This window comes from Melanostigma gelatinosum (genome assembly GCF_949748355.1).
Source record: "Melanostigma gelatinosum genome assembly, chromosome: 1".
NCBI lineage: Eukaryota > Metazoa > Chordata > Actinopteri > Perciformes > Zoarcidae > Melanostigma > Melanostigma gelatinosum.
Genome location: NC_136634.1, coordinates 21605129 through 21632623, shown reverse-complemented (window position 1 = coordinate 21632623; position 27495 = coordinate 21605129). Strand labels below are relative to the sequence as shown.

Below are 27495 nucleotides of genomic sequence, written 5' to 3'. Positions count from 1 at the left end.
ATGTCGCATTCGTCAGTAGGACTACCTTCTGGACTAGTACACCACACTACATTGACACATCCGTATGATATGTGATCCAACTCTTTGTATCTTATGCTATTGTACAAATAAAAGCTTCATGGAACATGAGGTCTGACTGCGTGTTTGTGGGATTACGGTTTTGGTTTACGGTGAGCTACTAAAATAATTTGGGTTCAAGTAATCGTGAAAATAGATTCAATTTGGCACATGATGTTCTGTTGCCGAGTACATGGCTTGCCGTATACTTAAAGGTCCAGTGTGTGGGATTTGGCGTCATCGAGCAGATAGCAACATCATGGCGGCCCCGGCTCTGTGAAGAGGAAACGAAAACACAACTATTCTTGTTTTCAGGTGATTATACACTGAAGAAAAACTTACTTATTGTAATGCATTCCTTACAATAGTGAAGAAAGATGAAATATAACACGACGCAGTGGATATTGGATTTACTGCAGGATATGTAAATTGGCAACTATTTGCTATCAAGTTCAACCGATCAATGGCGATAGAACGTGTCAGTGTTGTGTATATACAGCTTGTTTCCACTCCCCCCCCCCCCCCAAGTGGAAAATGGTATTGCAGGTTAAGAATGATTTAACAAATCTGCAACTGTCGAACAACGCACGTAATATTCACTCTCTTTAAACCAAGTGTTCATAATAGATGCGTCTACAACTTACACAGACATTTACACCGCAGTGCTTTTTGCTCAGTGATCCATCAAACCTCGAGTCTGCACTTTCCTCCCTGAGATGTATCACCAATACAAACATATCACACATTTGAAAGAAGCAAAGTAGACAGCAGTCGTATTTAGTCCATCATAACGTGACACATCAGACATGGAACAGCTACAATGATAACAGACAACATCCTGCATTCAATCGATATTAAATGTCTGCAAATGAAGTTACACTGATTCATTATTGGACACGTTCATGATGATTTTATACAGTTTAATGAATTATTTATTTACTAAATTAAACCCGTTGACTTCTAACATGTCAGATAATGGCTTGTTATTTGAAAAGCAAGATACAGCTAGTGCGCGTTCAAGTCAAGTCCAACCAATCACAGGAGAGAACTGTGGCTTTTGCTCACTCTGATGGACGGAGCTATTCGTTTTAGTCGCTTCGTCAGAGCGGTGCAGTCCTGGCCGGAGGCTAAAATCGATCAAAAGCACGTCTGTTTCCCTCGGTCACAAGTGTGCAACAGTGCAGTGGACGCACTGAAGTAAGATTTCTCAAATGATCGGCTGCCCTCTTTCACTTATCTGCATCAGAGGATCTCGATTTATACAGAGCGTTCATAAATAAATGAGCGGCTCGGTTACTGCTGGCAGAGTGTCATCCGTCAACATAGTGAGCAAGAAACCCGGGAGCTTTGTTTGTTTTTCTAATATTTTGTGACCCAAGGGGAGAAGAAAAGAGGAGAGGAAATGGACAAAGGAAAATAGGATGTTTGGTGATTTCTAACTCAATTAAGACCGAACTTATGTTTGCAACCTCCTCCTCCTACCACACCAACATCTCTCTGCTCTTAGTTCTCCCCCAGTTTAAGCTGTGCAAACTGGTTGGCCATCTGCAGCGCCTCCTGCAGGCACTGAGTGTTCTTGCCCGTGGCCTGGGCCGACATGTCCTTGCCGCCTCCCTTGCCGTCCAGCAGGGGGCACAGCTCCTGAACCCACTCGCTGGCCTTCAGACCTCGCTTGGCCACATCCTGAGGAGAGGAAGGGCGATCAGGGTTTAAATCGGTTTAGAAAACGTGGCGCGGAATTGCTGCCGGCGCACAGTTTGACTGAATGAATGACCGCGTTACCTGTGGGACTTGACACAGGCAGGTGATCTTGCCGGCGTCGGGGTCTACGGTGAAGAGCATGGCAGCGGTCTGAGGAGACTGTGACTTCAGCAGCTTCAGTGACTCGTTGAGCGCCTGAGGGAGGATAAGGAGAAAAACAAGTGAGTGAGAAGGAGGGAAAGAGTAGACACAGTGAGGGAAGAAGTAGTCTCCTACTTAGCACTATGGATGTGTCAGATAGCACAATATGATAAAATATGAGACTGGCAGGGAAAATGTGCAATACTGCAGAGATTAACTCGATTTTATGCGGTGTGTACTCTCCATGTAGTTTTGTATGGGATGCTGATGCAGTCTTGGAGTTTGGATTATAAATCTCCGCTTATATGAGCATGTAGGGTCAATTCAGAGAACACAAAATATATTTAAAAAAAAATGTAAATGCGTCATTTCAGTCCCTCTTTCAAAACCATCTCGACTCTCACCTTAGCTGAGGCTCCGGTCTCCATCTCCATGACAAGCAGCGCTTGGTTCGGGCTGCTCTCTATCACCTCCTTGGTCTTCTCCAGGACTCTCTTCTGGATGTCCGCCTTGTAGTTGCGGTCCAAGTCGTCCATGGTCTTCTTCAGGCCCTTTAGGGATTCCCTCATCTCGTCCTTCTTCCACTGGGAGATCACTGCTGTGCCGATCAACTGCAGGGAAGGACGGACATGTTGGCACCACGGCACAGGGTCGCTCTATTGGGATGTTCTTTGAAGCACAAAATAAGAAAAAAAGCCATTTACCTCAGTCATGTCGGCGATGTCTTTCTGAACGTCCTTGTTCGGGGCCGTCTGCTGCTTCACCTTGTCTCCCAGCACGGACATAGCCTGGAGCAGGGAATCGGCTTTCCTCTGGGCCTGATGAATGTGAATGAGACACGAGAAACGAGCTTCACGAAAGGTTCATCACTGTCTTTTTTCGACATGTCGTCTTTCAGTCTGAGACACATTTTCACTTCGTTCGGTTTTCTGTTGCGAGTGGAAAGAAAATCATTGCGACTATTTGACCATCGACACGCCGCAACAAGTTATTTTCATTTCTTTTTAGATGGAAACATGCGCTAAATGTCAGCCAAACTCTTTTCTGGGGATGATCATAATGCTTGGCATCGAGTGTGTGTGTGTGTGAGTGAGTGTGTGTGTGCGAGAGCGAGAGAGTGTGTGTGTGCTGACCTTCTGGGCCTCTGCTCCTGTCACAGCAACAATGCGGCGGATGCCCTTAGCGATGGCCTCCTCCGAGACGATGACAAATGGCGCGGCGTGACCCGAGTTCTGCAGATGGCTGCGCATAACAGAAACCAACAGCACATTACCAAAAACGTTGCACAACTATGGAGCATGAGGAGGAGGAGAAACATTGCAGAGCAGCAGGAACAAGGGTTCTTTAAAGTGGCTGCAGATTAAAACGACATCGGATATGTCGTTTTAGTGGAAAAATATTCCACTAAAGTGGAATATTTTAAAACCTGAAGCGGCATGAGCAAGCTTAGTGCAAACGTCTCCTCCAGAGTTTGAATTAGAACCACCTCAATGCACACAAGGGCCAGTTTCAACACCTATGCACACGAAATACAGCTTGAAATCACTTTTGACACTGACGGCAATCAAATCAAATGGAAAGTCTTGCTATACTCTATGCGAGAGCTGGGGCATCTTGTCTTTCGGGTGGATTTTACAGCCCGGAGCGGACACTGTAAAAGTCAGCAGAGCGAGGCTAATCGCTGATCGGAGCTGTACTAACATGTCCACGTTACACTCTCCGCTATCACCTGCCTGCTCGGTACTCCACACATGCAACTCCTAACAGAGATGAGAAAGACGTGAGACGGCACACTCGTTAGCTACTTCCATCATCAGCTTGGGGAACAAAAACACTGTGTCCGAAATCGCTGATGGAAGTAGCTAACGAGTGATCTAGGGACCCGGTAGTGAGTAAATCATGTTGTTGTGCCTGTGTTAGCTAAATTATATGATATGATTATTGTGATATTGGATCGATGAAATAGACTCGCATACTCGCCAATTCCCAATCCAGCATTTTAGGCTGTATCGGAGGAATTTCGGATACTGGTCTTGGTACAACTCGACATATTTGTAATCGCACACTTTGTTTTCCAACCCTCACTCTTTGACTCTCCTCTAGGTGAATGTGTTTGGCTTCGGGGCAGACAGCAGGGGAAATTGGCACCACTACTGGGAACAGAACCGCTACTCCGGAGAGTTCAGGAAGACCGGCGTCCATGACCAGATGCCTGCCGCTCTTCCCTTCTTACTGTTTGTCACATTGTTTTCTACCGATCGCTGGAGGCAAAAGGAGAGGATGTAAACCGGCGATGCAGTGTGACTCGCAGTGAATTCATATTAGGACATTTGCTACTTTTTTGAGCATCACGTGTGTATACTTTTGAGGCATTTCTGCTTTTCCAGATAACATTTAGTGAAAAACGGCAGACAGAGAGGTTCATCCGCTGGTTTCAATCCCGCAAAGTTGCAGGTACCCGTCCTATTGCTGGTGTTTGTTTTCAACGACACAGGGACCGTAGAACAGATGGCGAGGACGACAACGCGTCTGAAGGCTTAGGCATCTCAGTGTACCACTGCTTCCCTGTTATCTTGGAGTCGTCCACCACTGTGGTCCTGTGTTATTGATGTTTGTTTCCCAGGATGCTCCTTCCAACTTCAAAAGGAATGTGTAAAACTTTATTCTCCAACACAATAGAATTTCAGCTCATCAAGGCGGAAACTCTCTTAAATTACAGTTAGAGAAACATTGTTCATTTGGTTTTTGCTTAAGCTAGCCGTGGCGATCTCACCAGCTAGCTTTTCTTAGCTCCCTTGTTTTAGTGCAGTGAGTCTTATAGGATTAACAAAACATGTCATGGAAATGTAACGGCCTAATACTGATACATTCTTAAATACGTGAGATGCTACTATTATCTTTAGGGATTGTCTTTTCAGTAACATGGTCATCTCTGATTTAGACTGACAGCTGAGACTGGGAACAGGATGTTTAACTTCCCACATGTATGAACACATGTACAACGTGTATGTGGCAAGATTTGTTATCTAGCAACTGACATTCGGGATTAAAAATGTTACATTCTTAAACCAGGAATACTTGACGACAAGTTCTAAACACATTATTTAAATGAATTGTTTTCACGCTTAACTTAACGTTTTGCAGTTAAGCGGACTACGGTGCTGGTTTGCAGTCCTAGTCGCAAGTCAGCGGACATGAAAAACGGAAGAAAGCATCGACACTCACGTTCCCCCGCAAAACTCGATGGAGGTGAGAGAACCAGCGGTGCTCTCGGGCCTCTCCAGCAGCTCCTCGACGGGGATGCCGATGGACACGACTCGGACGGGGTCGGGGTAGGTCTCATCGAACACGGCGCGCAGGCCCTGAATGGCCTTGGCCTTTGCTAGCGGGGCGTCCATGGCGTACACCGGCTGGAGAGAGCAAAGCGCGGGAGGGAAAACACCGTCAGCTGATGCTTTGGATGGAGTCAATATTAATAGTAAACCTCCATCAGAATCATTATCGACAAAAAGGCCACATTTTCCCTTTAAAGGAACTACAATCTGCTGTGCGGTTGGTGTTTCGTGCTTATTCTCCCGCTGACCTTTGCTTCTTTTATCATGGCACAAGCGATCTCCTCAGTGCGGCGGACCTCCCCCGTGCTCAGGGCACCTTTAGCAGTGAAGTCAAACCGCAGGCGGTCGGGGGCCACCAGGGAGCCCCTCTGGTCTGCCTCCCCCAAAACCCCCCGTAGGGCGAAGTTCAAGATGTGCGTGGCGGTGTGGTTGCTCATGATGGGCCTGCGACGAACCTGGAAAGACGATGTGAACAGATACGTAGATTAAAGCACAGCTTCACCCAGAGGCAATAAAAACAGACCGAGCGGAGGGAAGAGGTCAGAAAGAGATTTTCAATATCATGTATGGAACTTGATTCTATGGTTGGACGCAGACGGTTCTCACCTCATCGACGCGTAATGTAACGCGGTCTCCAACCTTCAGAACGCCATAGACCGTCCCCAGGTGAAGAACGTAACCTCCTCGAACCTGCGTGTTCTTCACCGTGAACTCCATCCGCTGCGTTGACGGGGAAGAAAGACGGGGAGATGGAATGAATGGACAGGTTGTTGTTCTACAGAAAGTTTAGTCAGAACGCTGGTGTGTTGTGTGTATTTTGCTCGAGCAAAATACACACAACACTTTTTTTAACTTCAAAAAGGACAACAGATGAAAGAAAATCAATTATTCTCATCTAACAGAGGGACTTTTTGCCTGCAGCCGTTATTTCACCTCTTATGTTTAAGTGATGGTGTCATTTCTCAAGTCAACAAATTCAGCACAAACCTGGGTATTTGACCACTGTGTCGTTTGGGAAAATACTCTAATGACTCTTTAACACCTCCTGCCTGATGATGCTTTTCCAAAAACACTCAAACAGCATCAGCGGAGCTCGTGCCGAGAAGCACCCGCCTCCACTTTTCGTCAGTTTCCTTGATTTGCGTTTCACTTACGTCCCCCGTGCTGTCGTCCTCTCGAACCATGTAGCCCTCGTCGAATGTCTGCCCGCCCTGCTCGGCGTAGAAGGACGTCTGGTCGAGCAGCACGCCGCACTCCTGACCAGTGCTCACGCTGTCACAGAAGGCGCGGTCGCAACGCAGGGCCTGCACCGTGGCCGAGGGCTGATCGAACTCTATAGACACGCAGGCCGGGGGGAGAGTTAGTGCGCCAATGTCCTGAAAACACCGCTTAAAAGTCTGCATGGTGAGCGTGCGGATCACTGACTGTAGTTGCCGGTTTCCTCGGAGGTGTATTTATATTTGGAGGAGTCGTCTGTGGCGGGTATGTTCTTGTCTCTCAGCTCCTCGATGGCGTAGATGTCCAACATGATGTGGTCCACGTCTCCTGCGCCCTTGCCCTGGGACTTTAACTACACGGGAACACATGCCCAGCTTAGTGGACCTCTTAATTCATGACACATTCATTGACAAACTGACAATATTACTGCATAAATAAAGCAACCGATAGTAGTTGTCTTTAGTGCCAGTATGTATCAAGACAGTTAGTTCATTGATGTGTTGTACAGCAGTCATAGGCTAGTCATAGGTTTCCCCCCCCCTCACAGCGCTGTCCAGTAAAAAAGGGTTTATTTAAAAACAGCAGGTGCACAGCTGCTGATTCTGACTTACAGTGCGATAGTGGAGAGCGCTGACACAAGGTAAAATGGTGTTCCCACGGGCGTGGAAACAAAACACTGCTCAGTGGAGTTTCCTGCCGCAGAGCAGTCAAGGACAACAAATCAAACAGGAAGAAAGTTTCCTTCCCCTCTCCCTCCATCTCCTCACCCGTGCGGCCTTCTTCTCCTCTTCGAAGGCAGCGACGTCCACCGCCATGCCTTTCTCCTCTGCGATGAGGGAGGTCAGGTCCAGGGGGAAGCCGTATGTGTCATACAACAGCCATGCTGTGTCACCTGGACGCAGAGAGGGGGTGAAAAAAAAAGGCTGCTTGATATGTCTGTCTGAAGCAGTAATGCTCAAAGACTCCTCGAGTCAAACAGAAAACTAATTCCATCCAAATGCAGTCATCACTTTGATCAATCAGGGAGAAGTTCGATGCAAAGACATGACTTTTAGAAAATAAACCTGTTCAGATGAAATGTTTTAAAACCCTTCCAACACATGATATCCAACAGCAAACCTGAACTCTTTACACGCGTGCACATGCAAGCGGCAAAGCTTCCCTTCACCTGCATCTCACCTGGAATGGTCTTGCTGTCTCCCAGACTCATGATCTTCCTATCGAGGATACGGCGCCCCCTGCTGAGGGTTTTGAGGAACTGCTCCTCCTCCTCGTTAATGATGTCCTTCACCACTTCTGGGTCTTTCTTCAGCTCCGGGAAGGCATTGCCCTGGAGGTGTGAGAGTGAAAGAAGATGGGGACACGGTAAAAGAGGGAATGTAGAGACTGGGTCACCTCAGTCCTGACAATTGGGCTGCTATAACGCATAGAGTTGGTGGGTATCATTTTACATATCAGTAGTGCCAGGAGACATATCTGTGCTAACCCTTTGTCCACTTTAACAGTTCATTAAATGAGAAAACACTTGCTGAGGTCATTACCAGACAAAAGAAATAAAAGTTCTTCTCACCAGGGAATCGACCACCACATCCACCAGAGTGGCAAAAAAGCCTCTCTGAGCTCCCAGCTTCTCGTGAGAGTAACGGACGGCGCGACGCAGGATCCTCCGCAACACGTAGCTGAGCATGACGGAAACAGCGAAACATCACAATGACGTGTGAAAAAAAGGCTGCGTTCAAAACCACGCCGTCTCGAAATATATCAACTGTAATCACAAACTACAGGACACTCCAATGTCTCACCCTCTTCCTGTGTTGTCAGGCCGGCCGCCGTCTGATAGGGCGATGGTGATGGTGCGGGCGTGGTCGGCCAGCACGCGGTAGGCCATGTCAACACCGTCAGAATCCTCGGCGCCCACTTTACCAGTGTACGGTCGAGCACCTGTACCCTGAAACAAAACACAAGAACTCTGTCTGTCCAGCAGCAAGCAAAAACACAAGTCTCCTGGAGAGTTAGGCCCCACTGATGAACACACATTGTGTGTGTAGTGTCAAAACAATGGGAGCAGGTTAGAAATATGCTACAGTTATTGTTGGTCAGTGTAAACATGAGTGCCTGTGCGGTGTTTGCTAGGCGGTCCTGTTACTTTCATGCTTGTGTGACCAAATGCGTAAGTCTGTTTGCGTCTGTAGTAATACGTCTGTGACCAACAGCGTCTCTCAAGATTTAAAAAGATTCTCTGCACTCTAGCGGTGATGTCACCCACTCTCAGCAACCCTATATTAAAAAGATGTCAAAAAGCTGACGTGTACTGAAATAGTGCAAGGCCTTGAAAACTGTTTAAAGTTTACAAGCATTTCGAGGTAGGTTTAAGAGGATTTGAAAATGTCTCCCATTGTAAGAAAACGTTTTTAAAAAAGCATAATATTTTTCAAAAGTACATAATCTGGATCACAATCGTGTGCGTGCTGCTGAATTCAGCAGCTCACACACCTGACAGGTGAGATGTTTCTGCACTTGGGGTGCGTTTCAGTACCTTCTGAATGGCTTCAAAGTACGGGACGAAGAGGTCAGTGTCATAGTTGGACATCTTGTTCTGCAGCACGGACACCAGGCGCTCCAGGCCCATCCCTGTGTCGATGCTGTTCTTGGGCAGGGGCTTCAGCTCGGTCTCTGACTCTCTGCGCAGGGTGGACCGAGAAGCAAGCGTTAAAAACACAGTGTCACTGAGTAAGCACTTTTGACGAGGCCGCCTCGTAGTGGGAGAGCACGCAGGTTTTTCTCACAAGGGAGGATCATACAGTTTTGTTCAGTTCACGTCAAACATTGAATTATTTTGGATACGAGAAATTATTCAGCTTTCTATCCTGACACCATTTCTTTCCAGGGTCACACATTTTAAACCCTTTCAGAAACCAGATTATCAGTTTACACGGCCAAGTGGTCCGATTTCTTCATTTGTAAAACATGTACTGCACATACAATAGCAAGGACTGTGAAGAGGTGTGGAGAGACAGTGAGTACGTATGATTCAGCAGTTGCTCTGCCTATTGTACAAAACAGATGACAATAAAACAAAGGTGTGTCCAAATTCCAACAACACCCGATCCAAATGTATGACTGGGTGCAGTTAGGTGTGATGCCGACATAAAGCTTCTGATCAGTTGAACGCTCTTCATATAACTCACTGAACTAGTTAGCTGTCAACCGGACAGCCGTGAGGCGTTCGACAGGAGGTGTAAGCAAACGCAATGAAGCAGAAGGATTTGCGAGGAATTGCATTGAAGATTTACCGATACTCCGATTATTGGCTGTCTCTGTTAGTGTGTGTGTGTGTGTGTGTGTGTGTGTGTGTGTTTCCTTCCGTTACCTGTTGAACTGGATGAACACCAGGTTCCAGACCTCCAGGACATTGGGATCGTCCATGTTCACCAGGTGAGAGGCGTCCCTCCCTCCGATGCGGTCGTAGTGGATCTCACTGCAGGGGCCGCAGGGCCCGGTGTCCCCCATCTCCCAGAAGTTGTCCTTCATACTGCCCGGCAGGACGCGAGCCTCATCCACCCTGAGAGGAATACAGCGAGCAGAGAGAGAGGAGGGGGGGGAGGGGGGATTCAATTAAATAAATTCTGTTAATTGGTAAAAAAAAAGAAAATGCAGTTGTGTGACAATTAGGACCTGTACAAATGCCTTCATCTGGTGCGTACACCGACACATCTCTAGTTCACAAGCTAGGCTCACCCCAGGTCGATCCAGATCTGTTTGCACTCCAGGTCCGGCTCCAGGCCCGCGTCGGGTTGACCCCCGAAGTAGGTGACGTACAGACGCTCTATGGAAATACCGAACTCCTGGGTCAGCAGCTCCAAGGCCATCGTACAGGCCAGGTGCTGCAGGGGCAAGTGGGAAGAGGCCGAATGAGCAGAGGGAAGAACGAGACGAGATGCAAGAGGACAACGAGACAGAAAAGTTCAACAAGTGAAGAAACTGGTTCATATGATAATCAAGTTCATTAACGGTTTCCCCTCGTTGAATCAGCCATGTCGACGGCACAGAAAAGACAATTTTTTTGATCTTTGCTGCGAAAAAGAAACTTGATGTGACTCAGCAGAAATAAACTTGTAGCTACATTAGACCACATTTCTCCACACATACTCGGCCACAGTAAAAGCAAAGCTATAGCTTACCGCTTTATCTTCAAGTCAAAATGAAGGGCACTGCAGCAGATAGAAGGTGCAAGTGGAGCTCGACCAATAAGTCTGCAAGACTGACGCATCAGTCAATATTAGCTTATTGCACATAAATCAGTATTGGTGCACATGATACAGAAAACTAGGTGTGAGGTCATTTAGAATGCAGTGATAAGTAGTTTCCAACTGTAAATTTTAACAAAAAAAATTATGAAATAAAATTGATGGGATCTGTAAGTTATGTGTTTAATAAAAAAAATGAAAAGAAAACGCCTATATCGTTATGAAACATCAACATTAGTATCTGCCTCAAAATGCCAATGTCAGTCGTATCATTGCTGTACGGTGGCTGAAGAGTATGACAGCGTAGTACCTTAAAGTAGTCCCCAAAGGACCAGGACCCCAGCATCTCGAAGAAGGTGTGGTGGTAGACGTCTTTGCCCACATCGTCCAGGTCGTTGTGTTTGCCTCCTGCCCGGATACACTTTTGGGTGTTGGTGGCACGAGACAGCCTGGCCATAGGGTGGGATGGGTCGATGGTATTTAGGAAGATGGGCTTGAACTAAGACGAAGCGGCACAAAAAGCAAACTTGTGAGCCGTCGAGAATCTCGGAATTGCAGCAAAAAAGCAGTGGGTAGGTATAAAAAAGAGGCGCACGGGTGTTCGGTTACCTGGTTCATGCCAGCGTTGGCGAAAAGCAGCGTGGGGTCGTCCAGCGGGACGGTGGCCGACGAGTGGACGTACTTGTGCTCATGCCGACGGAAGAAGTCGATGAACTTCTCGCGGATTTGAGCTGCACTCAAAGAGGAGTCCATTCTGAATCAGCTGTCTGAACAAAAACAATGCACAAAAAATTAATACTGTACAATTCAGCTCCATGTCCAGTTCACTTGTTGTGGGACCCTGAACCTTAATTGCATTATTGTAATTTCTCAGTTGCTTTTTGAGAAGATTTATTATTATATTATTTAGGTGTATGCAGATGAGAACATGTTGAAGTCTTTATATCTGTACAGTATTTGTCAACAGTTAAACAGCAGCCCATAGAAGCAGTTGGCCTATTAGTTAAACGCTTATATCTGCTTACAACCACCTAATAGTGTGTTACAACCCGATATATGTCCTTAATATGTGGGTTAACGTAAAGCAATAGGAGCAGCCGGTAAAGAAGCAATTCTGGAGTCAGGTCACCGAAAACTAAAGCCATTAAGGATTTCAAGGATCTGAATTCAATTAAAAATGTGTTTGTTTTGGTCTTATAACCAAGCACCATAGCTACAGTTCCAATGATGTCTATAATTAAAAAGGCAGCACATTCCCATCAGTGGACTCATTCGTAAACAAGTTGGCAAAGGAAACCACACAGCCGATGCCGTCGGCTCGCTGGCTCCAGAGAGCCTCCGTCCCCATCCGGACTACCAAACCACCCCGCTGGCAACCAGGGAAAGTAAACACCTTGGGGTGATGGGACGGAAACGTTGGTCTCTGTGAAGAACAGACTGTTGGTGTATTGCAAAAAAATAAATGAAAATAATTGCTCCTTGTGATGAAGATGAGACTTAACTAAGGACACATGGGAGGGAGAGCAAACAGGATACAATAACTGACAACAGGAGAATACAGTGACACCAGGGACAGTCGTGCACTTTTAAGGATGAACACAATGTGTGTTGGTTCTCATCTGTAATCACGTGACTGACAAAGACCTCGGGTGGGTTTTAAGTTCTGAAGCCAACATCTTTACGTCCACAGAGTTAAACTCCAGGTCAGTCAGTGGACCAGCTCCGTGTTTCTCAAAAACATAGTGACTTTCCATTGGGGAGGTCCACGAATGACTAAAATGAGTTGTATCCGCAGGTGTAACATGACGTCTCAGAGGGTTACTTTTCTTTCCTCCTGCTGACTAAAGAAGTTCCCCCAGGTCACCCAATTGCACCTTCGCTGTAAACAAGTACTTCAGAAATCGTTGCCACAAAATACTGCAAGTCATGCCGCACATCGTTCCTCTGAAACTGCTCCTAAAAGCCGGAATGCAGCATTATCTGATCTTCGGACGGCAGAGGCGAACTAGCTCGACGAGCTGACGTTAGCAATGGAAATGGTAGCCAGAGCCGGCTCCCTCTGTCTAGACAGATTTCAGCCCACGACTCTAACAGAAAATCTTCTTTAGCGAATGTCACGGTACACTTTAAACATTTTAAGCAAAGGATAATACTCACAGAGGTCACAATTCTCGCAGAATGAATCAGTTCCTGCTCCCTGACACACTGCTGTATCCCACGCTGCTCGACCAAAAGGAACGTGGACACGCCCATGGCAGCCGCCCATTGGCCCGTCCGCACTGGTACATTGGAAGGTGAAGTTGTTATTGGACGAGCCTGCTGTCAATCTCAGCAGAGCCCGGCACACGAATGGTACAAACTTCCTTGGTTTGGCTGATGCAATGCAACAGACATCGGTGTTGATGAGGGTGTCAATAAATATTTTTGATCCGCTGGATAAAAGTAAAAAAGTGGTTGTGCACATGTTTGTAAATATAAATTTACATTAAAATGTCTTGTCAATGATACTTTCAGAGCGTTAGTTTAGGTGTTTAGGTTCTAGCCAAGTCGTCATGAGATGCACCAAGAGTTGTGTAATAATTTGTGATTTTGTGACATAATAATGATAGTGAAATATCACTCATTGTTATTGCAACAGCACATCATATTTGTTTTTATCACTGTAGTTCCCTTCACCACCACGCAATAGAGGAACCTTTATTCGACTTGCTGTGTTTCCTGAGGACAGGATTTGTGCCGGACTTGTTCAGACGCTGCTCATTTTGCACCGAACATCCATGCGCCATGCCGACTGACACCAAACGTGTACGCGGCCCAGAAGCGTCTCAGAGCCCGTCTCTGTTTTTGTGCAAACCTGCGGCCGTTCTTCCCTCGCGCGGCCCGAGAGCGGACGGTCGTCAGCGGGACCAAGTGGACGTGCGGCCCGTGTTTGTCCGGTGCGGGCTGGTGAGCCAGGCCAAAGGCTCCGCGTACATCGAGGCTGGAAACACCAAGTTGATGTGCTGCGTTTATGGCCCCAGAGAAACGGAGCGCAAAGATGAGACCGATATGAAATGTGGAAGGTATGTCGGGATTTCATTCATGTACTTATTTTATTTATCTTTATTAATCTAGAGACGTACACATTCTGCCTGAATTCATAAGTAGTAACACTCTGTTTCGTATGACAAGCAGCTTATGTTAGCTGAACGTTAACGTTAGCTCACATTAGCAAACTTCAGATAGTCAGTTCAAGTATTCAACAGAAGTTAAATACTCGTGCTTAAAATAAGAACTTCTTTCCAACGTTGTACAAAAAATAAACCACTAGCGTTACCACTAATAATGCTGTCACATATAATGCCATTTTCAATCATGCAAGTCTGTAAACTGAGTTTAGCCAGGTTTGCCCTCAAGCAGCTTTCATCCCTACTTATACTATGCATTTGAAGTGGACACTGATGTTTGTTGTGGGGTTCTACAGGAAGAGAGTACATGAACACAACAAAGCTGTATTATAATAGTATTTCTCCGTGTATCCAGGTTGACTACTGACATGCGCTTCGCTCCATTCTCCTGCCCGGAGAGGGGCTCCTGGATTCAGGGGAGCCAGGACAAGGACCTCTCCCTGATGCTGCACGAGAGTCTGCAGCCAGCCGTGTGCCTCCACAAATACCCCCGCTCTCAGGTCGAGGTCAACGTGATGGTTCTGGAGAACAGCGGTTCTGTTCTGGCCCACGCGGTCACGTGCGCTTCGCTCGCCCTCGCAGACGCAGGGATCGAAATGTACGATCTGGTACTCGGCTGTTCCATACACCAGGATGGCGCCTCTTACGTGGTCGACCCTTCTTACGCGGAGGAAAACTGCTTCGGCTCAGTCAGCGGCGAGAACCAGGGCGGTCTGACCGTCGCCTTCCTCCCCAGCCTGAACCAGATTTCTGGGCTGCAGTCGGATGGAGAAATGGCCGAAGAGACTCTGACAGCCGGGGTGCGGACCTGCATTGAGGGATGCTATAAACTGTACCCGGTCATCCAACAAGCCCTGTCCAGGGCTGTGCGCAGGGCTGCACCCCCACCGTCAGAGAGCTGAGAGATGCTCTAACCAATAACTGCTCGGTTCATTGCTTTTCTGTTTTACAATTTCCAGTCCTTACTTTGACAACATAACCTATGTTTGCTGTTATGTTCTTGACATGGAAATGTTGAAGATAGTGTGTTTTCTATTAAATCATTTGTCAATGCGTGTAGATGACTATCGTCAAATTTCCTTGAGTCACTGAGAGGCGAAGTAGAGGAGATTTAAACTTGCGGACGCGCTGGCTGCAACGTTAAATGACTTCCGGAATCCAGTGGATGAGTTTCGAGTGTTTATTTGTGGGTAACAAATAAACGTTGATTCTAGATGGCATATAATCATAACTCGATAATTTGTCGGTATTAATGTGAATAACTTGTAGAAATAGCGGTCAACAAAAAATAAGGCTCCCTCTCTCACCCCCTCTCCTTCCAATCCTTCCCCTAGTCTAACTCTGACAGCTGATAAACCCCCATTGTGGCTATTCTCAGCACTACGTGACTCAATCACCGGAAGTGACGAAAAAGGGCGTACAAAAATGACACAGGCCACACCTGGCTCCTACAATGCGCTTGTATGGTCCATTCTGTATTTGGGTTATGAAACCTCAAATTTGCCTGACATTTGGGAAGGAGAACACACTTTCTAGGTTGGATTAATGAGGTTTCTCACCTGGGATTGTTCCTGAATGTATTGTCATGGTGCAAACTACGAAGTGGAAAAATAACTAAAGGAATGCACTCGTGTGAAAATTGGCAGACATAATATGAACATAAAATCTCCATCTCAGCTGTTGCTCTGCCATTGGCTATGCAAGAGTTGCTGTGTCGTGAGAAATAACCTCAATGCCACTCGCGGTCCCCCTACCTACGGTCCAGTCACCCAGTGGCTTGTGGGTATCGGTTGTGACTTTTTTTTTTTTGACCATGTAGGTTTTATGTTTTGTAAAATTTCCTCAAGCCAAGAAAAGCATTTTTTCCCACTCACAATGTTAAACTACTGTGCAGTGGGCTGCATACCCCATTTTTCACAATTTAGAAATGAAATACCGGTAGTAATCACTACAATTGCACATTTATTTTCCTCTAAAGCAGGGGTCTTCAACTAAAATTCCGAACGGTCCAGATTGAGAAAATCATCTCGGGCAAAGGTCCGGAACATTACAATAATGTCTAACCCGTGATATCTATCTATCTATCTATTATATCTATCTATCTATTATATCTATCTATTATATCTATCTATCTATTATATCTATATATAATATATCTAATCTATATATTATATATCTAATCTATATATAATATATCTAATCTATATATTATATATAATCTATATATAATATATCTAATCTATATATTATATATAATCTATATATAATATATCTAATCTATATATTATATCTAATCTATATATTATATAATCTATATATATATATTATATCTAATATATATAAATATATATATAAATATATATAAATATATAAATAAATATATATATATAAATATATATATATAAATATATATAAATATATATATATAAATATATAAATATATATATATAAATATAACTACTAACTAACATCAAGTTATTCTTTGACTTTGAACAATGATGGAACTATACCTGAGTGTCTCATCTTCTGGGGTGTCTTCTTAGCAACACATAAGCATAAAAAACAAAAACTGCTCCTTAATGTTATGTAGTATTGTTACTTACATCTTGCTTACATCTTGTATTGTTACTTACATCTTGCAAAAGAGATTTTTCATCTCAATGGGACTACCTGGTTAAATAAAGGTTTAAACATTTTTTTTTAAATTCTTTTTTATTCAAACGTATTGTTCGGTTCGTCATGCGTACCGAACCGTGAGCCTCGTACCGAACGGTTCAATATGAATACGCGTATTGTTACACCCCTAATATATATGTATATACATATATATATGTATGTATATATATATACACATATATATATATGTATGTATATATATACACATATATATGTATGTATATTGTCGAGAAGAGTTGAGCCCACAGAGCTGCCTCGGATACATGCTTGCACATTCAGGGAAAGTCAGGATATAAAAAGCACAAATTATATACTCAGAAATCAATAGTTAAAGTGTAATCAAAGGATAAGGTTTATGATCATTATATAACAAAATGTTTAATCAATATGTAACGAATTTATAATGCATAGAGTGATTTAACAAATATAAAAACTGATTATAATAATGTTATATGTGACCGGAGCCGAGATATGGCAAAAGGGTTTTGTCAGGATGACTCAGCAGAAAGAGTGAAGTTAGGAACAGATGTTTTTGGGTGTGGATCGGAAAAGCAGACGTGGCAGCAAAAGACTGTTGCAAAAGATGAGTCATACAGGCTTAATGTATATAATATAGAATAAGTCTGGACATGTCCAGAACCAAACGCCCACTCAAGTGGGTGGGGGAATGAGATCATGTGTTGGATAGGAGGGGGCAGAACAGACAGCCCAAATCATGGATAAAAGGAGACGCTTGCAAGCCCCAAACGGGGATTTCTACACGAGAGCCGTCCAAGTGCTCTGAGGAGAAGATACGGACGATCGTAACTGAAGTATTGAGGACTTCGTCTCTGTTCACGGAAAGAAGACCGCTGTTCGTGGACAACAAGATTTAAAGACGGAGATTTTCCTCTCCCCACTGCTCGCCTTTAACAACTGAACAACGGAGAAGACGCAGCAGCCATAGAAAGACTTTGTACTGAGTTTTGAGGACTGTTGAACGGACTCTGCTGCAGAGCAGGAGGACCGAGGGTCTGGCCAGACCTTCGCTCCTAAGAACTCCAAAAGAACCTTTTCATCGCACCATTGAAGATCCAGCTCCAACCGAGCCGTCTCGGCATCTAAAACTAATGAGTATAATCTAAGAAGAAAATTAAAGTAACGTATCAAGTGTAGTGACGTTTTATGTGAGCTGTAGCTTAACCCTTGCAAACTAACTAAATATAACCTGCAATAAATATCTAATCTGCATTTAAAGTAAAATTCTCAAGTGCATTTATTTGCTCAAGTAGTAAAAAGTTCCTCGTGGCAGTAAAAAGTTAAAGCCATTGTATGTCTAACAACTGAGTTCTGTAAGGTTATCCTAGAGACCGAATCCACTTAACAATCCCTTACGGTTTTAGAAAGAAGAGATCCTAGCCGTTAAAACCTAACCTGGCATTTACCAAGAGCACGGATCCATAAGAGGGAAGCTGCCATAACCGACGCGACTGGTGGGAGCGCCCGGGGCCAGGACTGGTCTCTCGGCCGAGCGCGCTCAGACCGGAGGAAGCAGGGTAGACGTCGGGAGTAACGGCAGTTAGCGGAGCCAGGCGAGTTCCCTCGCAAGAACACCAGCTCGACAATCTTTTAATAGAGAGCTGAATCAGTAAGTAGCCCCGTATCGGGCCAGAAGTACCCCAGGATCTAACAATATATATATATACACATATATATGTATGTATATATATATATATATATATATATATATATTCAAGACGTCTAGTAGTAGTAACGTCTCTGTGTCGTCAACAACTGTCAAATCAAATAAAGTACACTAATTATATTTTAACAAATTATTATTCTCAGTTTTCAAATTTAACTTGATGGATTATAAATAAGACATAGAAATACATAAATAAATGTTCTTCTCATTTCAAGTACAATAATGTCTGAATTAAAGAATAACTGATACAACAGAAAGCTTTTCAAAAATGTGCATCTTAAAATAAAGTACTAAAATAAAGTAAACTAATTTCACTGAACTGTCCTGCAGCTTTAAATTCATTCGTTCGGAACGCCGGCCCCAGCTGTTTTTTGTTATTGTTCTGGGTTCAAAAGGACGTTCGGGACGCCGGGAATGTTCGGAATGAAGGGAACGCCGGGAACGTTCGGACCGCCGGGAACGTTCGGAACGCCGGGAACGTTCGGAAAGTTCGGAACGCCGGGAACGTTTGGAACGCCGGGAACATTCGGAACTCCGGGAACGTTCGGAAAGTTCGGAACGCCGGAAACGTTCGGAACGCCGGGAACGTTCGGAACGCCGGGAACGTTTGGAACACCGGAACATTCGGAACGCCGGGAACGTTCGGAACGCCGGGAACGTTCGGAAAGTTCGGAACGCCGGGAACGTTTGGAACGCCGGAACATTCGGAACGCCGGGAACGTTCGGAACGGCGGGAACGTTCGGAAAGTTCGGAACGCCGGGAACGTTTGGAACGCCGGAACATTCGGAACGCCGGGAACGTTCGGAACGCCGGGAACGTTCGGAAAGTTCGGAACGCCGGGAACGTTCGGCCCCAGCTGTTTTTTGTTATTATTCTGGGTTCAAAAGGACGTTCGGGACGCCGGGAATGTTCAGAATGAAGGGAACGCCGGGAACGTTCGGACCGCCGGCAACGTTCGGAACGCCGGGAACGTTTGGAACGCCGGAACGTTCAGAACGCCGGAACGTTCGGAACACCGGCCCCAGCTGTTTTTTGTTATTGTTCTGGAACGCCGGGAACGTTCGTAAAGTTCGGAACGCCGGGAACGTTCGTAAAGTTCGGAACGCCGGGAACGTTCGCCCCAGCTGTTTTTTGTTATTATTCTGGGTTCAAAAGGACCCAGGGAACGTTTGGAACGCCGGAACATTCGGAACGCCGGAACATTCGGAACGCCGGGAACGTTCGGAACGCCGGGAACGTTTGGAACGCCGGAACATTCGGAACGCCGGGAACGTTCGGAACGCCGGGAACGTTCGTAAAGTTCGGAACGCCGGGAACGTTCGTAAAGTTCGGAACGCCGGGAACGTTCGTAAAGTTCGGAACGCCGGGAACATCGTAAAGTTCGGAACGCCGGGAACGTTTGTAAAGTTCGGAACGCCGGGAACGTTCGTAAAGTTCGGAACGCCGGGAACGTTCGTAAAGTTCGGAACGCCGGGAACGTTCCTAAAGTTCGGAACGCCGGGAACGTTCGTAAAGTTCGGAACGCCGGGAACGTTTGGAACGCCGGAACGTTCGGAACGCCGGGAACGTTCGGAATGCCGGGAACGTTCGTAAAGTTCGGAACGCCGGGAACGTTCGCCCCAGCTGTTTTTTGTTATTATTCTGGGTTCAAAAGGACCCAGGGAACGTTTGGAACGCCGGAACATTCGGAACGCCGGAACATTCGGAACGCCGGGAACGTTCGGAACGCCGGGAACGTTTGGAACGCCGGAACATTCGGAACGCCGGGAACGTTCGGAACGCCGGGAACGTTCGGAACGCCGGGAACGTTCGTAAAGTTCGGAACGCCGGGAACGTTCGTAAAGTTCGGAACGCCGGGAACGTTCGTAAAGTTCGGAACGCCGGGAACGTTCGTAAAGTTCGGAACGCCGGGAACATCGTAAAGTTCGGAACGCCGGGAACGTTCGTAAAGTTCGGAACGCCGGGAACGTTCGTAAAGTTCGGAACGCCGGGAACGTTCGTAAAGTTCGGAACGCCGGGAACGTTCGTAAAGTTCGGAACGCCGGGAACGTTCGTAAAGCCGGGAACGTTCGTAAAGTTCGGAACGCCGGGAACGTTCGTAAAGTTCGGAACGCCGGGAACGTTCGTAAAGTTCGGAACGCCGGGAACGTTCGTAAAGTTCGGAACGCCGGGAACATTCGGAAAGTTCGGAACGCCGGGAACGTTCGGAACGCCGGGAACGTTCGTAAAGTTCGGAACGCCGGGAACGTTCGTAAAGTTCGGAACGCCGGGAACGTTCGTAAAGTTCGGAACGCCGGGAACGTTCGTAAAGTTCGGAACGCCGGGAACGTTCGGAAAGTTCGGAACGCCGGGAACATTCGGAAAGTTCGGAACGCCGGGAACGTTCGTAAAGTTCGGAACGCCGGGAACGTTCGTAAAGTTCGGAACGCCGGGAACGTTCGTAAAGTTCGGAAAGCCGGGACCGTTCGGAAAGTTCGGAAAGCCGGGACCGTTCGGAAAGTTCGGAACGCCGGGAACATTCGGAAAGTTCGGAACGCCGGGAACGTTCGGAAAGTTCGGAACGCCGGGAACATTCGGAAAGTTCGGAACGCCGGGAACGTTCGGAACGCCGGGAACGTTCGTAAAGTTCGGAACGCCGGGAACGTTCGGAAAGTTCGGAACGCCGGGAACGTTCGGAAAGTTCGGAACGCCGGGAACGTTCGTAAAGTTCGGAAAGCCGGGAACGTTCGGAAAGTTCGGAACGCCGGGAACGTTCGTAAAGTTCGGAACGCCGGGAACGTTCGGAAAGTTCGGAACGTCGGGAACATTCGGAAAGTTCGGAACGCCGGGAACGTTCGGAACGCCGGGAACGTTCGTAAAGTTCGGAACGCCGGGAACGTTCGTAAAGTTCGGAAAGCCGGGAACGTTCGGAAAGTTCGGAACGCCGGGAACGTTCGGAAAGTAAACTGAGCATCTAAAACGTTTCTCACCAGCACTACATCTTGAATCACTGACAGACTTCATCAGGTTTCAAAGAGTTTAAACCTGACTGAGGTTCTCTGGTCTCCTTCCAATCATCAGTGTCAGAAGATTCTCCAGTCTTCTCATCAGTATCTGGTTCTGGATGTCTATCTGGATCTGAGTTCCTGTCTGGTTCTGGTCCTCCACAGTCCTCTGCATCTGTTTCCATCTGTTCAGTTTGCATTTGATGAAGCTGTGAGGACTGAGCTTCCTCTTCATCATCTTCACTCTTCACAGGAGTGAATGAGGACTTGATATCAGCCTCCTCCAGCCCTTGAAGCTGCTCTCCTTCCTGACTGGTGCAGAGTTCCTCCTGTTCCTCTTTAATGTGTGGGGGCTCTGGGTCCTCCTGGTCCAGACTGGAGCTCCACTCCTGCTGATCAGGGGGAACCTCTTCTTTAACCACCAACAGCTGCTGGACGTCTGCTCCGTGTAACCGAAGCTGAGGGTTGAAAACAGCGTCCAGTAGTTTCTGTTTTCGCTCGTTCTCCTCTTTCAAAGCAGAAACTTCCTCCTCGTACTCTGCTATCGTTCCTTCAAACAGACCAAATATCTCTTCAGCAGCCGCAGTTAGTCGCTGGTTGACTAAAGATCTCAGCATTTGGACTTTAGACATGTTCACTAAACCACAGAAAGCATCCGGTTTCTCCTCTGCCACTGGTCGTTAGATGTTTTTGGAGCAATGAATGTTGACCAACAACCGAAACCCGCTTTTAAATATCCACGGAGCGCGTGGGACGTTTCCGGACAAACAGAAAAGATGCTTCCAGCAGAAGAACAGCGGGCGGGACACTCTATATTTTGGCGGACAATTTGAAAGCATTTTCCGCCAATGAGCAGCGGAGACTCGGCGGTGGGTCGCTGCTCTGGGCGGGGCTGAGCTCTAGGATGAGCCTCTCACCAATCAGGAGCCGGAGGTCTGAAGCTGCGTCACCATTTCACAGCCGGTCCACAGCTTAAGAGCAGCGTGTCTCCTCTTTGACTGCATGTTCCTCCTGATCAGAGAAAGAAGAAGTCATGGCAAGAACCAAGCAGACCGCTCGTAAATCCACCGGAGGCAAAGCCCCCAGGAAGCAGCTGGCCACCAAGGCTGCCCGTAAGAGCGCCCCGGCCACCGGCGGCGTGAAGAAGCCACACCGTTACAGGCCCGGTACCGTGGCTCTGAGAGAGATCCGTCGCTACCAGAAATCCACGGAGCTGCTGATCCGCAAGCTGCCCTTCCAGCGTCTGGTGAGAGAAATCGCTCAGGACTTCAAGACCGACCTGCGCTTCCAGAGCTCCGCTGTTATGGCTCTGCAGGAGTCCAGTGAGGCTTACCTGGTCGGCCTGTTCGAGGACACCAACCTGTGCGCCATCCACGCCAAGAGGGTCACCATCATGCCCAAAGACATCCAGCTGGCCCGTCGCATCCGCGGAGAGCGAGCTTAAGCTGTCTGCTGATCCACAAACCACAACGGCTCTTTTAAGAGCCACCTCACTCTCTCTGAAGAGCTCATTCCTCTTCTGCTGCAAACGTGTTTTACCATCAATGACCACGGACAAACTCAGTCCTTCTGTACTACAAAATTGGTTTAATTTGCATTGTTCACGTTGTATAATGAACAATGTCAGTTTGAGATTATTACCCGATATGTCTTATTTAAATATACTCTGCTACGTGTGAGTTCGTAGTTAATAGCCGATGCTGCCTAAACGTGGTTACTGCTTTGTCTGTTGTCTCATATCATGAACACGTGCAGTGCACCAAAACATCAGCTTGTTAAATTGAAGTACTTGAATAATGAAAGTTGAGTCAAGGAAGTCCAGAGTCGAAATCAATTTAAGGAATGCTGAATGAATAATGCATAAACAAATCACCTAAATATTGAACATAATATATGATCGTGATAAAATATTATTTCTGCCACATTACCACAATTGAACGTGAATAAACTGCCAGTGGTCGTAAACACTGAATTATTTGTATGTATTAATTGTATTTATTTATGTAAATAAAGGCTTACTTTTAAAGTATTTGGGTGAACGTTTCAGGCTGTAGTGTTGAGATGTGAGAGTCTGACTGTAAAACGAGTTGATTTACTCTGAACTTTGACTTTATTGCTGGCTGTGTTGTCATGACAGTAACACCACGAAGCATCACATGTGAAATCCTTCAAGTTTATTTCCTGTTTGCACTTTTAACTATTCTACATAAAATAATGAATAATAACAATCCTTTTGCAGGATTATCCTCTGGGCTGTGTGAGTGCTTCATCATGACTTTCCACCTCATAAAAGTCACGTTCAAGCGTTCTCAAATGAACAGTGCCAACACAAACTATAAATAATGTTTTCACTAAGGCAGTCTAACAGGCTGCACATGTTTCTGCTCACAACTATGGTCTGTATTACAATACATTACAATACATTACAATAGTAAATGTGAAAACAATGAAAACACAACTTAGAGCAGGGATTCCCAAAGTGTGGTGCTCTAGGGGTGCGCAAGAGGAAAAATGTAATGGTGGTCTAATGGTGTAATAATTAATATTAAATATAATTTAAAAAAATTATAAATACAAACAACAATCACATGAGTTATAAAAATTCCCTTTCTAACATTTAAATTAAAAACTTACAATTTAATAGCGAACTTCATTCATTCAGCTTCACTTGGATTGGCAATGCAGATTGCCCAAAGCCACAGTGCGTGGTGTGCAGTGAGGTTCTGGCTAACAGCTGTCAAAAACAGCTGCAGTCTCATTCATGTGTTGGGTCTACAAAACACGCACTACGGGCTTCATATCTGGTCAGTTACAGAATAGCGAGAAAGGGGCTACCTCACACAATCGCCGAAGACGTGTGGTCGCCAACTGCCAAAGAGATGGTGGAATGTATGATTGGAGAGAGTAACTTTATTGTAATTCGATTCAGATTAATGTAACCGCTATGTGGTTTATTGTAAATGAAATGTGATTCAATCTGCCTCTGAGCCTGTGCGTGTGTCCAAAGTGGCGCCTTGTGTAACTGAAATGTTTTGAAACTTTGTTGCAGTGTTTCAGGGCATTTTCACAGCCGTAGTTCGTTTGCTTTGTTCCGATTCAGGGTTTAATATGATACAATGTTGCACTTGCCCAGCGGACTAAATCTTGTAAACAAACGCCACGCGCGAGCAAACTGTTCTCTCATTGGTCCGATTGTTATACGGCTATAAATAGGCTCTGTTGATTTTATTTTTTTTAAGGTGTGGTTGGGGGTGCGTGAAGCGTGAACCCGGTTGGGATGTAGAAGGGGGTGGGCGGCCTAAAAAGTTTGGGAACCGCTGATTTAGAGAACCAGACGAGGTGTTACGATGTCATATCTGAATATAAACTGACGCTTTAATATAAGATGATATCCAAATAAACACAATAAAACAGATTAAAAATATCTGCCTCTACGAACATCTCATGAAGGGCAGCAGATTGTCTGAACTTCAAACTGCATAAGTTACTGACTGCACACATTTATATTGTTATTCTGCAGTCACACTGTGTTAACATGGTTCACTTTGAGTTGGATCTTCTCAACATGTGTTCATGCTCGTGGAACTATAATACAGACAGAACACTAAATTAATATCTGCTGATATGTCTACACAGAGTCACATCATGATTGTCCTCAATATTGTACTTCAGTAATTATAAAGTACATCTTTGAGTACACAATGTTATTGCTTATTGCAACGTTATTGCTACAGCAACAAGCAGTAGGAGACAGCAGGTGGTGCTAACGAGTTTAATTATCACCCTTCAGTTAAATCCAAAGAAGAAGAGAAGCCCCACCTCTATCTTCTATCACGTCCTCAGTCAGGGTTTAAATAACAGTGAACCATCAACTTTATTCATCTTGTTGAAAGACTTCGACCATTGAAAATGAGCGGAAGAGGCAAAGGAGGAAAAGGACTCGGTAAAGGAGGCGCTAAGCGGCACCGTAAAGTGCTCCGTGATAACATCCAGGGAATCACCAAGCCCGCTATCCGCCGTCTGGCTCGCCGCGGTGGAGTGAAGCGTATCTCCGGTCTGATCTACGAGGAGACCCGCGGTGTGTTGAAGGTCTTCCTGGAGAACGTGATCCGTGATGCCGTCACCTACACCGAGCACGCCAAGAGGAAGACTGTGACCGCCATGGATGTGGTGTATGCTCTGAAGAGACAGGGACGCACTCTGTACGGCTTCGGCGGTTAAACTAATCACACGTTGACTATAAAAAGGCCCTTTTAAGGGCCACATACTTACTCAAGAGAGCTGACTTCCTGTTAATAATGCACATGTTGATAAAATTAGCTTATATACAGCTTTAATCAGCAATTAGCTTATATACAGCTTTAATCAGCAATTAGCTTATATGCAGCTTTAAGTAGCAATTGACTTATATACAGTTTAATTAATCACTAGTATATTAGTAGTTTTAATAATCATTACACTTATGAGGCTTTATTAACCACTCATGCATTACACACTTTATACACTAGGGCAAGGGAGAAGCACGAGGGAGATTATTAATTTAACTGCGCCACAAGGAACAGGCAGCCATCTTCAGATAGATAAGACAGTCAGATTCAAGCGAGGGACAACGCCCCAGCTGAGCCCGGCTTCTTCACACACTTCTTTCTCAGGTCTTGCAGGATGCAACACCTCACTCACACTGATGGAAACCAACGCCTATTGGGAGGGGCCAAGGTGGATGGACATCCACGGCCTCCATCCAGGCGCCATAACGTACAAACGTGCCACGCCTGCATCTTTGACTTTGACCAATGTGTATCAAGGGGTGGACCCCCTATATTAAGGTTCACGCTGATGTGTTCAAGCGTGTCTCATGGTGAATCTCTGCGAAGTTCAACCATTAGCACCCAAGCTTGTTTGATTGCTGGGCTGAATAACTCTGTTGATAAATAAATCTATTGCTTTGATATTACTATACGCCTCTGAGAGCTTCTGTTTCATTCTTAAATCCGCTCTAAGTGTGAAAGACAGCTTTATTTTCACAACACACATGTTATTTGAAACATTGTATCTTTTACAGCATTATGTTAGGGCAACAGAACTTCTGTTCGAAGAGAGAATCCGCCCTCCCCCCACGCCATGTGCTCCTCAACCACCTCCAACAACGGAACAGCTGGTTTAAATCAGCTCAATTAATCAACTTTTATTTCTGACTCATGAGTCCATATAGTATAAAAAAAAACAACAAATGCAACAATATATAAACTACAATATGACTACACCAAGTCAGAATCAAAAGGATTTATTATCCTACTAACGCAAAAACTGTTACAAAGCGAATCACACTATTAATATGTCTCATCAAACAGACTAAACATGCCCCTCACTGGTCTTCTTTAAATTCATCAGTCATTTTGTGTTCTGTGTGTCTGAAAATGTCTATCAGCTCAGTGATTGGCTGTAATCCGATAAGCCCCTCCTTGGCCTTTGACCCGCTCGTCAGTCCTCTTCCTTCCTTAAAGCAGCATACACACATATCCTCGCTCGACCGTCCTTCGTTGCAGCAGACTCTACTCATGTCCTTGAATGGTTGCGACCTGAAAGTCCCTCACTTAACATCAATCTAATCTCTTTCACAGTTCAATAATTCAAGTTCATTGACTATACTTGCAGTGTTCAATGCATACAGTGCTTTTATGGTTTAACACTTATATAAGTAAATATACTGTAACATATAATATCCACCACTAGGGGTGCTATTAAACATGCTTACAATGCTTTTAATACTTAAATTCCTCACAATCATTAGTTCAAGAGAAGTGAACGCTGCTTCATACATTCTGGTGCAGATGTTAAGGATATAGATCAGGTTCAAGTCTTTGCTGATATCACTGTTATCAAATAATAAAACTTGTAGATGCTTCGACAAATTTATTTCTGTATGAATCATCTGGAAAAAATATAATTATACGAAGTGTGGGTCTCTAATATTCTCGTTAGTTTAACATGAAATTTGGGGGAAAACTGCTTAAATAAGGAGCCACGGTGACACAGACTGAACATCCTGGTGAGGTCATGTGACCGTGAGTTCATTTGTGTACCAATGACATCACTTCCAAAATGGCTGCCTGGCTGGTCTTAATGCTTTGATAACACGTCCTACATTATATCTAAGCTCCATGTTTATAAAACTAATTTGTTTAAAAAGTTATGAAAACATTGTGACAGATACGTCACATCAGGCTTTTAAACTTATAATTGTCTCAGATTGCTGTTCTGTTGTTGAATTATAAATACATTTA

The 27495-nt window shown here is 45.4% G+C and overlaps 4 protein-coding genes across 5 annotated transcripts; 3 read left to right on the top strand and 1 right to left on the bottom strand.

Moving 5' to 3' along the window:
- Positions 1-592: 592 nt before the first annotated feature.
- Positions 593-12926, bottom strand: aars1 (alanyl-tRNA synthetase 1). 2 transcript variants are annotated; one of them, XM_079267405.1, is made up of 20 exons: positions 12857-12926; positions 11309-11466; positions 11010-11198; positions 10191-10336; positions 9823-10014; positions 8989-9133; positions 8255-8400; positions 8023-8131; positions 7632-7782; positions 7220-7344; positions 6660-6804; positions 6389-6567; positions 5841-5954; positions 5483-5689; positions 5125-5309; positions 3033-3141; positions 2604-2717; positions 2304-2510; positions 1840-1953; positions 593-1740 (listed from the first exon to the last, which is right to left on the bottom strand). In XM_079267405.1, the coding sequence occupies exons 2-20, from the start codon at positions 11450-11452 to the stop codon at positions 1561-1563; spliced, it is 2901 nt and encodes a 966-aa protein (XP_079123531.1). In that variant the 5' UTR covers positions 11453-11466; positions 12857-12926; the 3' UTR covers positions 593-1560. The 2 variants fall into 2 exon arrangements, with proteins under 2 accessions (XP_079123531.1, XP_079123532.1); XM_079267406.1 differs by having other exon boundaries at positions 11309-11462; positions 12857-12920.
- A 534-nt stretch (positions 12927-13460) lies between these two features.
- LOC306780894 (exosome complex component MTR3-like) lies at positions 13461-14925 on the top strand. The gene is made up of 2 exons (XM_079273416.1): positions 13461-13761; positions 14222-14925. Exons 1-2 carry the CDS (start codon positions 13484-13486, stop codon positions 14766-14768), a joined length of 825 nt encoding a protein of 274 aa, XP_079129542.1. The 5' UTR covers positions 13461-13483; the 3' UTR covers positions 14769-14925.
- Positions 14926-21858: 6933 nt separating this feature from the next.
- Positions 21859-22896, top strand: LOC306780654 (histone H3.2). Its single transcript, XM_079273089.1, has one exon. It carries the CDS (start codon positions 22245-22247, stop codon positions 22653-22655), a length of 411 nt encoding a protein of 136 aa, XP_079129215.1. The 5' UTR covers positions 21859-22244; the 3' UTR covers positions 22656-22896.
- Positions 22897-25111: 2215 nt separating this feature from the next.
- On the top strand, positions 25112-25994 carry LOC306785684 (histone H4). The gene has a single exon (XM_079280139.1). The coding sequence runs from the start codon at positions 25121-25123 to the stop codon at positions 25430-25432; it is 312 nt and encodes a 103-aa protein (XP_079136265.1). The 5' UTR covers positions 25112-25120; the 3' UTR covers positions 25433-25994.
- The last annotated feature ends 1501 nt before the right edge of the window (positions 25995-27495 follow it).

What these genes read in the sequence shown, in the direction of transcription:
- LOC306780894 (XM_079273416.1), top strand. Translation starts at nt 13,484, where the DNA reads ATGCCGACTGACACCAAACGTGTACGCGGCCCAGAAGCGTCTCAGAGC. An exon ending in ACCGATATGAAATGTGGAAG is followed by an intron (nt 13,762 to 14,221) that starts GTATGTCGGGAT and finishes CCGTGTATCCAG; the next exon opens with GTTGACTACTGACATGCGCT.
- LOC306785684 (XM_079280139.1), top strand. Translation starts at nt 25,121, where the DNA reads ATGAGCGGAAGAGGCAAAGGAGGAAAAGGACTCGGTAAAGGAGGCGCT.
- aars1 (XM_079267405.1), bottom strand. Translation starts at nt 11,452, where the DNA reads ATGGACTCCTCTTTGAGTGCAGCTCAAATCCGCGAGAAGTTCATCGAC. An exon ending in CCTGACAACACAGGAAGAGG is followed by an intron (nt 8,132 to 8,254) that starts GTGAGACATTGG and finishes CGTCATGCTCAG; the next exon opens with CTACGTGTTGCGGAGGATCC. An exon ending in AGACCGGAGCCTCAGCTAAG is followed by an intron (nt 1,954 to 2,303) that starts GTGAGAGTCGAG and finishes ATCCTCCCTCAG; the next exon opens with GCGCTCAACGAGTCACTGAA.
- LOC306780654 (XM_079273089.1), top strand. Translation starts at nt 22,245, where the DNA reads ATGGCAAGAACCAAGCAGACCGCTCGTAAATCCACCGGAGGCAAAGCC.